The sequence below is a fragment of the Galeopterus variegatus genome, unplaced genomic scaffold (genome assembly GCF_000696425.1).
Source record: "Galeopterus variegatus unplaced genomic scaffold, G_variegatus-3.0.2 Scaffold1042, whole genome shotgun sequence".
Taxonomy (NCBI): domain Eukaryota; kingdom Metazoa; phylum Chordata; class Mammalia; order Dermoptera; family Cynocephalidae; genus Galeopterus; species Galeopterus variegatus.
The window spans coordinates 302200-315604 of record NW_007727153.1 but is presented as its reverse complement, the minus strand read 5'-3'; the positions used below and the strand labels follow the sequence as shown (position 1 = coordinate 315604).

Here is a 13405-nt window from a genome sequence, read left to right as displayed (position 1 = left end):
CCAGTCTAGTAGGTTACTGGAATAGTATAAGTGAAAGACAGTGGCTTGGGTAGAAGTAATGACTGTTTTGAGAAGTGGTTAGTTCTATGTATTTTGAAGACAGAATTGACAGGACTTGTTGATGGGCTGGATGTAGAGGTGGGGAAAGAGAAGGATCAAGATGACTCTTGAATTTTGGATTGAACAACTGGATCATGTCTTTTACTGAGAATGGGAAAAGGAGGAAAAGCGTGTTTGCAGAGGGCAGAGAAGTAAGAGCTCCCTTTAGGACATGGGAAGTTTAATATTACAAGTAGAGATATCAAGTTGGCAGAGTCTGGAGCTCAAAAAAGAAGAGCAAAAAATAGAAATGTAGTGGTGGTCGAAATATACATGGTATATCCAGCCATGGAAATGAATGAGATCATCTAAGGATTGGATGTGGACAGGAGAGCCAAGAATTGAGCCTTGGGTACTGTAACATGTAAAGTCAGGAAAATGATGAAGAAAACCATGAGTGTGGTGCTCCAGAAGCCAAACAAATAGTGTTTCAAGGAAGTAGTAGTCAATTATGTCAAATACTGCTAAGATATAAATTAATATGAGGAATGAGGAATAATAACTGACCACTAGAACTGGCAATGTGGATTACTGACGATGTGGTTAAGAATGGTTTCAGGGGCTAACCCCGTGGCTCACTTGGGAGAGTGCGGCGCTGGGAGTGCAGCAGCGCTCCCGCCGCGGGTTCGGATCCTATATAGGGATGGCTGGTACACTCACTGGCTGAGTGCGGTGCAGGCAACACCAAGCCATGGGTTGCGATCCCCTTACCGGTCACAAGAACGAAAAAAAAAAAAAAAAAAAAAAAAGAATGGTTTCAGCAGCAAAGCAGAGATGGAAACCTAAGTGGAACAGTTTCAGGAGAAAATGGCAAATGAAGAATAAAGACATTGGGTATAGACAACTATTTTGAGAAGCTTCACTATAAAAGGGAGTAACGATATAGGGCTGGAGGTAGATGTGAGATCTAAAGAGGTTTTTTACAAATATATTTTGGAGATTCTTTGTCATATTTGTATACTAATGAGAATAATAGAGTAAATTTGATTTTGCAAGAGAAAGAATAATTGCAGGTACAAAGTCCTTGAGTAGGAGAGAAGGTATGGGATCCAGCACACAAGTTGAAGGGATCGGCTTTAGAACAAAGAGGTTAGTAATCCGTCATAATGAGGGGGGAAGGCAGAGTATATGGGTATTGATATAGTTTGGATATGTTGTCTCCCCAAAGCCCATGTTGAAATCTGATCCCCAATTTGGCAGTGTTGGGGAGGTGTTTGGGTAAGGGGGGCAGATTTCTCATGCCTTCTGGGGGGTGGGTAGGATGGTGAGTTCTCACTCTATTAGTTCCCGCAACAGCTGGTTGTTTACAGAACCTGGCCCCTCCCCTCCCTCTCGCTTCTTCTCACCATGTGATCTTGCACTTGCTGGCTGCCTGCCACTTTCCACCTGAGGCTTGGACCAGATGCAACTGTTCCAGAATCATGAGCCAAATCTTTTTTTTCCTTTATAAATCACCCAGATTCAGGTATTGTTATAGCAACACAAAAATGGACTAATACAGGTATAGAGGTAGACAGGTTGGTAGATTTAGTGACAGGATGATGAAATTACCTTTTGATTCTGTTTTCTTAATAAAATAAGTGGCAAAGTCATGAACTGAGAATGGAGAGGCTGAAAGGGATGTTGGAAAGTTGTGGGAAAAAGACCAGCTGTTTAATAAAAATCTCTGAAAATGGGAGAAGGAATTTACTTTTTAGAAAGTGGGAGAAGAAAATGCATTACGCTCGAGATTTGCAAGTAAATTTAAAGTAGGACTGATTAAGAGTAAACAATGGAAGAAACAAATTATAGTCCAAGGAATGAAAGAGGGGTCATTACATATCATACAGGCATTATAAATAAAAGATTATGGACAAATTTATGGCAATAAATTTGACTATTTAGATGAAATGGATAATGGATAAATTTCTTGAAAAAGAAAAATTACCAAAGCTGACTCAAAAAGTAGTAGAAAATCAAAATAGACATATCCATTAAATAAACTGAATTGGTAATTAAAATCTTTCCAAAAAGAGAATTCCAGTCCACATGGTTTTACCTATGAATTATATCAAATATACAGATGAATATAACAGAATAAAGTCCAGAAATAGCCCACACATATCTAGTCAATTCATTTTCTACATAGATGCCATGACAACTAAGTGGAAAAAGAATAGTATTTTTCAACAAATGTTGAATATCTATATGAAAAAAATGAACCTTAACCTTTACCCTCAACCACACACAAAATCAACTGGAAATAGATCATGGGTCAATTTACATATGATACTGAAATGTATATACATATATACATACCAAAAAACTTCTAGAAGAAAACAGGAGAAAATCCTCATGACCTTGGGTGGGCAAAGATTTCTTGCTTAGGATGAAAAAGCACAAACCACAAGAAAATACACTGGAATCATCCAAATTTAAAACTGCTGCCTTTTGAAACACACCATTAAGAAAATAAAGCCAAGTCAGATTGAGAAATAATTCACAATATATGTTCTTCTAATGAAGGCATTTTATAAGGAAACATAAAAAACTCTTAGTACAACCCAGTATCTTCTAAATGGGCACAAGGTTTGAACAGACACATCACAAAAGAGGATATATGAATGTCCAATAAGCACATGAAAAAATGTTCAACATTTATAGTTATAAAAGAAATACAAATTAAACCACAAAGAGTTACTACTTCCTTCCCCTTGAAATGGCTAAATTTAAAAAGACTGATAATACCAAGTGTTGGTAAGGATATAGGGAAACTGGAACTATCATATATTGCTAGTGGGAATGTAAAATGGTACAATCACTTTGGAACACAATTTGGCAGTATCTTAAAAAGTTAAGCATGCACTTTCATAAGATCCAGAAATTCTACTCCTAGGTATTTAACCAACATGAGTGATGTTGGATGTGTATACCCCAGAACATGTGTTTACACAAAATACTTGTACATGGAAATTCACAGTGGCTTTACATCTAATAGTCCAAAGCTGAAAAAAATTTGAATGCCCACATCAACTGGTAAAGAAATTAACAAAATGTGGTATATCTATAAATGACTACTACTCAGCAATACAAGAAAATAAACCACAAAACATGTAACAACATTGATAAATCTCAAAAACATTATGCTGAACAAAAATAGCCAGGCACAAAAAGTACATATTTATGATTCTATCTACATACAATTTTTTTTTTTTGTCTTTTTTACTGACTGGTAACTGGATCGCAACCCTCGGTGTCGCACCCATACCGGGGACCAGCAACGGGATCGCAACCCTCGGTGTTGCGCCCGCACCGTGCTCAGCCAGTGAGCGGGAACCGGCCTCCACATGGGATCCAAACCCTTGGCGGGAGCGCCGCCGCGCTCCCAAGCGGCGCACTTCTCCAGTGCACCACCGGGCTGGCCCATATCTATATACAATTTTAGAACAGGAGAAACTAATCTGTAGTGAAAGAATTCAGATCAGTGGTTGCCTGGGACCATGGTTAGAGGCTGGAGATTTATGGGGGAGGGATACAAAGGAAATTTTGCAGGGGTGATGGAAATTTACCTTATCTTGATTGTGATAGTGGTTATGAGGATGTATTAATTTGTCAAAATTGAATTGTATGCTTAACACAAGCATGTTTTAATTAAGTTATTCCTCAATAAAGTTGATTTTTTAAAAAAATCATTAACAGAAAAACAAAATCCAATGCTGAAATAAAATGCTTTCTGTTTTTATATTTTAGAAAAGACTGTTAGCATCAGCAGCTAAAATAAGTTAATATACATCATAATTTTTAAAACAGCTGGCTTTTGCAGGTTTATAGAAGCAGGTCCATCAAACTTAAGCATTTCTATTTTGCATTTCTGCGAACTATACATTGAGATTTATTTCTAAAGAGAGATAAAATGAATGGAATTAGCAGAGAAAGATTCAGTTGTGAGCTCCACCGAACCCATGAGAATTATTATGCCTCTGTGGTGGGGTAGACAAGGATCCAAGCTGGGAAGTTCAAAGCCAACGGAAGTTTTTACAAAAACCGTCAAGTAGCCCGTGAATCATAACTGCTTAGTACATTCACTGTGAACTAAAAGTTTCAAATATTTAACTCTAAACTGCAATGAGATTTTGGAATAGCTATGTGTTTATGTTCATTTAATTCGGGGTGGTCGTGGGAAGAGTCTATAAGATTTGTGGGAAAAACACAGAATTTGGAGTCAGACAAGCACAGTTTGAATACTGTTCTGCCACTACCTGTATAATCTTGGGCAATCTGCTTAACTCAGACTCAGTTTCCACTCAGATAATTTTCCCATACTAAGGGCAAGGTATAATCCATGTAGCCCTTTGGGATACAATGGATAAGGAAAAAATAATGGGCACAAAATGACCAGCTAAGAGAATTCAGAAACAAGATAATAATGGCTTGAACCAAGTGGGAATTAAAAGAAAAGAATGAAAAACATTTGGAAGAAATTATGCACAGGATTGGGTATGAGAGCCAAAAACAAAAAAAGAATCAAAGATGTGACCAAGGTTTGAAGATTATGTGAAACTAGAACAGTGATATGACCCGAGCTTGGGTGCATAATGACAAATGGTAAAGCCACGACAAATTAAAACACAGTTGTTCTCCCAGATACAACAGTTTTAACTTAGACGGGAGTGACATTATCAAGATGATGGAATAGACGATTCCCAGCATCTTACCCTCCCACAAGTAACCAATTTGCACCTATTAAAAACCAAAGATTGCCAACGTGGAACTGCTAGAGCTGGGGGAGCAGGAGGAGAGACCCATGAAGCTTGTGAAGGTGCCAAAGGCAATGGTGAAAAGGTATAGGCACAATGCCTATTGTTCTGAGCCAGCCCTGTACAGAGGTGACGACTAGCTGTTACACAAGCTGGAAAAAGCTGCAGTGGCACCCTTTGTGTAAACCTGCTTGGAGTCTGCAGGGGAAAGGAGGGCTTGAGAGCACACCATACCAGACCGCAGGCCATAAAGACCACTGGGAAAATTCTCCCAGACCCACATAGGAGCAGACAGCTACAACCAACTGGAGAGGAGAGCCGCCCAGAAGCTGGTGAGTTATCACAAGGGATGCGTACGTGGCCTGCTCCACGGAAAGTGGTTGGAGTGCAGGAGAAAGACAGGCCCACCAGGGGAACACTGGGTGCAGCATGGGCAGCTGGTCTCATTGTGTAAATCAGTCAGGGCAACAGAACTGCAGGAGGTTCAATCTGCAGGAAAGACCCCAGCCCAGCCTGGTATTTCCACACAAACCAGACTCGGAGGTGATTAACAATCCTCACAAAAAACTTTCCCCAGAGAATCAGCAGCAAATAGCAGTCTCCTCAAATGCCTAGGCATCAATGTAAAGACAAAAGATAGAGAAAGAACAGAAATATGTTGCCACCAAATGAAACAAAGCACCAGAAGCAATGGATGCAGAGGAACAACAGATATATGAAATGTCTGACCGAGAATTCAGAATAACTCTCCTAAGGAAGTTTAGGGAGTCATAAGAGAATACAAATAGAAGATTAAATGATATCTGGAAAATAATTCAGGAGCAGAACAAGAAGCTTGACAAAAGAATACAGTCAATTTTTTATAAAGCAGAAATCCTAGATATAAAGAAAACATTATCTGAATTGAAAAACTCAATAGAAAGCTCCAACAGCAAACTTAACCAGAGGAGTCAGTGAGCTTGAAGATAAAACACACGAAATTATCCAGAGGATCAAAAAAAAAGAAAAAGTGAAACAGAAAAACAGCAAATATGGGATTCCCTCAAGCGAAATAACCTCCACATAATTGGCATACCTGAAGGAGAGGAAAAAAGAAGAGATGCAGAAAGCATATTCAAAAAAATAATGGCTGAAAATTACCAAAATATGGAGAAAGATGACAGTATCCAGGTACAAGAAGCTCAGAGGTTGCCAGTCAAATTCAGTCCAAGGAAAACACCCCAAGGCACATCATAATCAAATTACTGAAAATCAAACACAATATCGAAAGCAGCAAGAGAAAAGAAACACATAAAATTCAATGCAGCCCCAATACGTCTCTCAGCAGATTTCTCAGTAGAAACCCTACAGGTCAAAAGAAAATGGGATAATATATTCAGAGTGCTGAAGGAAAAAGATTGTTGGCCAAGAATTCTGTATCTGGCAAAATTAAACTAGGAAGGAGAAAAAGTCTTTACCAGACAATAAAAGCTAAGGGAATTCATCAACACTAGACCTGCATTACAAGAAATGCTAAAGGGAGCTCTTCAATTTGAAAGACAAGGACACTAAGGAAACATTAAAACATTAAAAATGATTTAAGAAAACATTTGAAGATACATAACGAATTAGTAAAGTAAGTTCACAGACAACCTCAGAATACCCCAATGTTGTAAGGGTAGTGAATAAACCACTTATATCCTTAGTATGAAGACCAAAGGACAAACCTAACAAAACACTAGTACATACAGTAACCATGTAAGAGAAAGGCAATATGAAAAGATGTCTCTTGAAACAAAAAATTGTCAAAAAGTTGGGGGGAGACAAAGTGTAGAGTCGGCTTTGGTGTTTTTCTTTTTTCTTAAATATAAAAGTTATTACTAGTCTAAAATAATTTGTTATAACTATAACACATTTGTTGTAAGCCTCATGGTAACCACAACACAAAAACTTAGAAGAAACATACTAAAAATAAACAGCAAGAAAGCAAAATGTAAAGCTAGAGAAAACCACTCAGCCACAAAGGAATACAGTAAGACCAGAAAAAAGGAGAAAAGGATCCACAAAACAATTAGAAAAAACCCAGCAAAATGGCAGTAACAAGTCCCTGTATATCAATAATAACCCTAAATGTAAATGGATTAAATGCCCCAATAAAATGACACAGAGTGGCTGAATGGATTATAAAATAAGAAGCAACAATATGCTGCCTACAAGAAACTTAACTGATAAAGACACACACCATGTGAAAGTGAAAAGATGGTAAAAGATATATCATGCAAATGGAAACCAAAAAAGAGCAGGAGCAGCTATAGTTATAGATAAGACTTCAAGCCAAGGAAAGTAAAAAAGATAAGGAAGGCCATATAATGATAAAGGAACCAATTCAACAAGGAGATATAACAATTCTAAATATATATGCACCCAACTCTGGAGTACCCAGTTATATGAACTAATTACTATTGGACCTAACAGGAGAGATAGACTCCAACACAATAGTTAGGGAATTTAATAACCCACCTTCAGCAAAAGACAGATCATCCAAACAGAAAATTAACCAGGAAACATCAGAATTAATCTCTACTATAGGCTGACTTGATCTAATGGACATTTATAGAACATTTCATCCAATGACTGCAGAATACACATTCTTCTCAGCAGCACATGGAACATTCTCTAGAATAGACTGTATGTTAGATTACAAAACAAGCCTCAACAAATTTAAAAAACTGGAAATTATATGAATTACTTTGTCTGACCATGATGGAGTAAAACTAGAAATCAACAACAAAAGGGACACTAGGGCCGAGCCCATGGCGCTCCCGCCGCAGGTTCAGATCCTATATAGGGATGGCCGGCCGGTGCGCTCACTGGCTGAGCGCGGTGCAGCCAGTCTCAAAAAGGACAAAATAAATAAATAAATAAAGGGACACTAGAAACCATATGAATACATGGAAATTAAACAGTATGCTCCTAAACAATGAATGGATCAAAGAAGAAATCAAGAAAGAAATTTAGAAATTGCTGGAGAGAAATGAAAATGAAAACACAATATACCAGAACCTATGGGATATAGCAAAAGCAGTTCCAACAGAGAAGTTTATAGCAATAAATCAAAAAAGAAAAAAGAATCCAACTAAACAACCTAATGTTACACCTCAAGGAGTTGGAAAAATAAACCAAACCCCAAATCAGTAGGAGAGAAATAACAAAGACCAGAGCAGAAATCAATGAATCAGAGATTAAAAAAACAATGCAAAAGATTAATGAAACAAAGAGTTGGTTTTTTTGAAAAAGAAACAATCAATAAACCTTTAGCTAGACTAACAAAGAAAAAAGAGAGAAAACTGAAATAAAATCAGAAATGAAAAAAAGAACATTACAACTGATACCAGAAAAATATAAAAGGTCGTAAGAGACTACTGTGAACAACTATATGCAAACAAATGGAAAACGTAGAAGAAATAGATAAATTCCTGGACACATACAACTTACTAAAGGTGAATCATGAAGAACCAGAAAACCTAAACAGACCAATAACAAGTAATGAGATAGAAGCATAATAAAAAGTCTCTGAACAAAGAAAACCCCAGGACCAGATGGCTTCATGCCATATTCTACCAAATGTTCAAAGAAGAACTAACACCAATTTTTCTCAAAGTCTTCCAAAAACTTGAAGAGGAGGGAATACTTCCAAACTCATTCTATGAGGCCAGCATTACCCTCATACCAAAACTGGAAAAAGGCACAACAAAAAAGAAAACTACAGACCATTATCCCTAATGAACACAGATGTGAAGATGCTCAACAAAATACTAGCAAACAGAATCCACTAACACATTAGAAAGATCATATACCATGATCAAGTGGGATTCATCCCAGGGATGCAAGGATGGTTCAATGCAAGCAAATCTATAAATGTGATACATCACATCAATAGAATGAAGAGGAAAAAAAACAAATGATCATTTCAGTATATGCAGAAAAAGCATTTGATAAAATCCAACAACGCTTTATAATGAAAACACTTAACAAATTAGGTATAGAAGGAGTGTACCTGAATACAACAAAGGCCATAGGCAACAAACTACACCTCATATACTGAATGGAAAAAAGTTGGAGGCTTTTGCTCTAAGATCTGGAACAAGACAAGGATACCCACTTTCCCCACTCTAATTCAACATAGTACAAAAAATTCTAGCCTGTCAAGAGAAAGCAAGAAAGAGCATGCAAATAGGAAAGGCGGAAGTAAAATATCCCTATTTGCTGATGATCCTATACATGGAAAACTTCAAAGACTCCACCAAAAAATTATTGGAACTCATAAATGAATTTAGTAAAGTGGCAGGATACAAAATCAACACACAAAAATTAATAGCCTTCCTATGCACCAACAATAAAATAGCCTAAGTAGAAATCAAGAAAATAATCACATTCAGCTCCCCCCCAAAAAGCAATCTACACATTCAGTGCAATCCCTATCAAAATACCAATGACATTCTTCAGGGAAATAGAAAAAATGATCTTAAAATTTGTATGGAACCACAAAAGACCCTGTATAGCTAAAACAATCTTGAACAAAAAGAACAAAGTTGGAAGTGCCACACTTTCTGACTTCAAAATATACGATAAGACTGTGGTACCCAAAACAGCATGGACTGGCATAAAGACAAATTGACCAATGGAATAGAATAGAGACCCCCCAAAATAAACCCACACATTTACAGCCAACTGATTTTCAACAAGGTGCCAAAAATATACAATGGGAAAAGGACAGTCTCTTCAACAAATGGTGCTAGGAAAACTGGATATCCATATGCAAAAGATTGACACAGTACATCCCAATTCTCACGGAATACAAAAATCAACTGAAAATGGATCAATGACCTAAATTTAAGATCCAAAGTTATGAAATTACTAAAAGAAAACACAGAGGAAATGCTACACGAAATGGGAGTGTGAAGCACTTCTTTGAGTGAGACTACAAAGGCACAGGCAACTAAAGCAAAAATATACAAATGAGATTATATCAAACTAAGAAGCTTCTGCACGGCAAGGGACACTATCAACAAAGTGAAGAGACAACCTACAGAATGGGAGAAAGTATTTGCCAACTACACACCAGGCAAGGAGCTAATATCCAGAATATATAAGGAACTTAAATGACTCAAAAGCAAAAGAAAAACAAATAACCCAATTTAAAAATGAGCAAACTATCTGAACAGACATTTCTCAAAAGAAAACATATAAATGGCCAACAGGCACATGAAAAAAGGCTTGACATCATTAATCATCAGGAAAATGTAAATTAAATCCACAATGAGATCATTTCACTGCAGTTAGAATGGCTACTATCAACGAGACAAAACATAACAAATGCTGGTGAGGATGCAGAGAAAAAGGAACTCTTACACTGCTAGTGGGAATGTAAACTGGTACAGCCTCTGTGGAAATCAGTATGGAAGTTCCTCAGAGAACTAAAATTAGATCTATCCTGTGTCCCAGCTATCTCACTGCTGGGTATATACCCAAAGGAAATGAAATCAATATATCAAAAAGACACCTGCACTCCCATGTACATCACAGCACTACTCACAACAGCCAAGAGATGGAATCAACCTAAATGTCCATCAATGGATGAATGGATTAAAAAAAACCCATAGTATCTATACATAATGGAATATACTCAGCTATTTTAAAAAATGACATCCTATCATTTGCAGCAACATGGATGGAACCAGAAACCATCACGTTGAGTGAAGTAAGTCAGACACAAAAAAGACAAATACCGCACGATCTCACTCATGTGGAATCTCAAAATAAAAAAGTTCTCAGAAACAGAGTAGAATAATGGTTAGCAGAGGCAAGGGGGGGATGGGGGAGGAGGGAAAGTGGTGGACTAATGGCTACATAACAATGCTATCTACCCTAAGCGAATCATTGTGCAGTATATACATGTACTGAAATAACATACTGTACCCCATAAATATGTACAAATAAATGTTAAAAAATAAAATAAAACCTTAGGCCAATAGAAATAAAATAGAAGTACAAACTACTACATATGTAATTTTAAATTTTCTAGTAGCCACTTTAAGGTTGAAAAGAAACAGGTAAAATTATTTTTAATAACATACTTCACTTAACCCAATATATCCAAAATATTCTTTCAACATGTAACCAATATTTTAAAAATTAAGATATTTTACATTCTTTCTTTTTTTTTTTTTTTGTACTAAGTCTTCAGAATCTGATGTTTATTTTACACTTACAGCACATCACAATTTAGCCACATATGGTGAGTGGCTACCATACTGGGCAGCACAGGCTTACACTATTAGATATTATAATTAACTTGGATTACTAGATGAGCGGGTAAACAAACTGTGGTACATTAAATGTTTATACTACTCAGCAATAAAAAGGAATGGAGTACAACATAGTCTCAAATGCTTTATTCTAAGTGAAAAAAAAAATAGAATCAAAAGGCTACATCCTATGTGATTCCATTCATATGACATTCTGGAAAAGGCCAAAATATTAAGAACCAAAAGCACGTCAGTGGTTGCCTGGGGACAATGGAGAGAGGACTTGGCTAAATTCACAGGGAATTTTCGGGGATGATGGAAGTGTTCTGTATTTCAGTTATGGTGACCATTATATGACTAATGCATTTTTCATAACTCATAAAATTGTACACTAAAAAGGGTGAATTTACTGCATATAAATTATATCTAAATAAACTTGATGTTAAAATGTATTACCAGGAGATAATGCTAACTATACAAGACCAAATGTTTAAAAGTAGACTCTTTTATATGAAAATACTAAAGAGAAATATGATGTATTAATGAAGGAGGTATATTTCTTACTACTTAAATCTCAGTAGATGCTATATTACATAATTCACATCATCAAGTTTTACAAAGTCATCCTGAACATGTTTTATTTTTGTTTTCACAATGGTACATTAATATAAAATTTTTTAAATGGAATATTTTATTTAAAATATATTCTCCCCTTAGATATAAGAACAAAAGCATAAGCAACCAAGGAAAAATGAGATAAATTGAACTTCATAAAAATTAAATTTTTGTGCTTCAGAGAACACTGTAAAGAAAGTAAAAGACAACCCACTGACTGGAAGAAATATTTGCAAATCATACATTATAATAAACTTGTATCTAGACTATATAAGGAACTCTTATTACTCAGTAATAAAAAAATTCCAATTTAAAAATTGGGCAAAGGATCTAAACAGACATTTCTCCAAAAAAGATATACAAATGGGCAACAAGCATATAAAAAAGATGCTCAACATCATTAGTCATTAGGGAAATGCAAATCAAAACTACAATGAGCTGCCTCACAGCAGTAGGATGGCTATCATCCGAAAGATAATCTAGCAAATGTTGGTGAGAATGTGGAGAAATTGGAACCCTCATACACTGCTGGTAGAAGTGTAAAATGTAAAATGGTGCAGCTGGTATGGAAAACAGTCAACAGTTCCTTGAAAAGTTAAACAAAGGTTACTATATGACCCAGCAATTCCACTTCTAGGTATATAACCAAGAGAAATGAAATCATATGTCCACACAAAAACTTGTACATGAATGTTCACAGCAGTATTATTCAAAATAGCCACACAGTAGCAACAACCCAAATGTTTACCAGCTGATAAGTAAAATGTGTTATATCCATATAATGGAATACTACTTGCCAATAAAAAGAAATGAAGTAGTGATAGGTGCTGCAACATGGATGGACTCTGAAAAGATTAGATTAAATAAGTTAGTCAAAAAAGACTACATATTGTATGATTCTATGTGTATGAAATTTCCAGAATAGACAAATCTATAAAGACAGAAAATAGATTAGTGGTTGACTATGGCTAGAAGGGTTTGGGGAAGGAAGATTAGAGTATGGTAGCTAAAGGGTACAAAGTATCTTTTTGGGGTTATGAAAATGTTCTAAAATTATGATGATGATTGCAACTCTGAATATACTAAAAGCCACTGAACTATACACCTTAAAAGGGTGAATTATAACTCAATAAAGTTGTTTAAAAAAATACTCCCATATAAGGAGGAAGACTTTTAGTAAATATTAATAAAATAACTGAACAATCAAAAGTGGTGGCTAGACAGATGTGTAACTTTAATAATTTTAGTGTGTCTTTGGCATTCAGTTAGGAAAAATAGCAAAATTATTACCCTTTCTACCGAAGACAACTGTTGCTGTAATCCATCACATTCTTTGTTTGCTTCTTCGAAAAGAGTTTTATATTTTTCTATTTGAGACTGTTGCATATTAATTGTTCGCTGCTGTCTCACACAATCTTCTTCAAAATTTTTTACTACAGACTTTAAATCCTGAATTTCATCCTCCTATAGTTATGAAATTATAGATTATGTGAATAAGTGCACAAAATTTGGTATCAAAACATAAAGCAGAAAACAAAAAGAAATTTCATATGATCTTTGATGAGATATTTATACCCATCTCATGAAGAAAAACAAATTACATTCCTTTTTCATCTTCAAAAATGGAAGTCAGATGTTTTATTTGTGTTTAATAGCTTACGCTTGTTA

General features: G+C 35.8%; 1 protein-coding gene across 1 annotated transcript in view; it reads right to left on the bottom strand.

The window, feature by feature from the left end:
* Positions 1 to 13405, bottom strand: part of TEX9 (testis expressed 9) — a 51254-nt gene that overhangs the window by 11349 nt on the left and 26500 nt on the right. The window contains exon 9 of the mRNA XM_008574414.1: positions 13028 to 13201. Within this exon, the coding sequence (XP_008572636.1) occupies positions 13028 to 13201 (174 nt within the window). The remainder of the gene's footprint in view (positions 1 to 13027; positions 13202 to 13405) is intronic.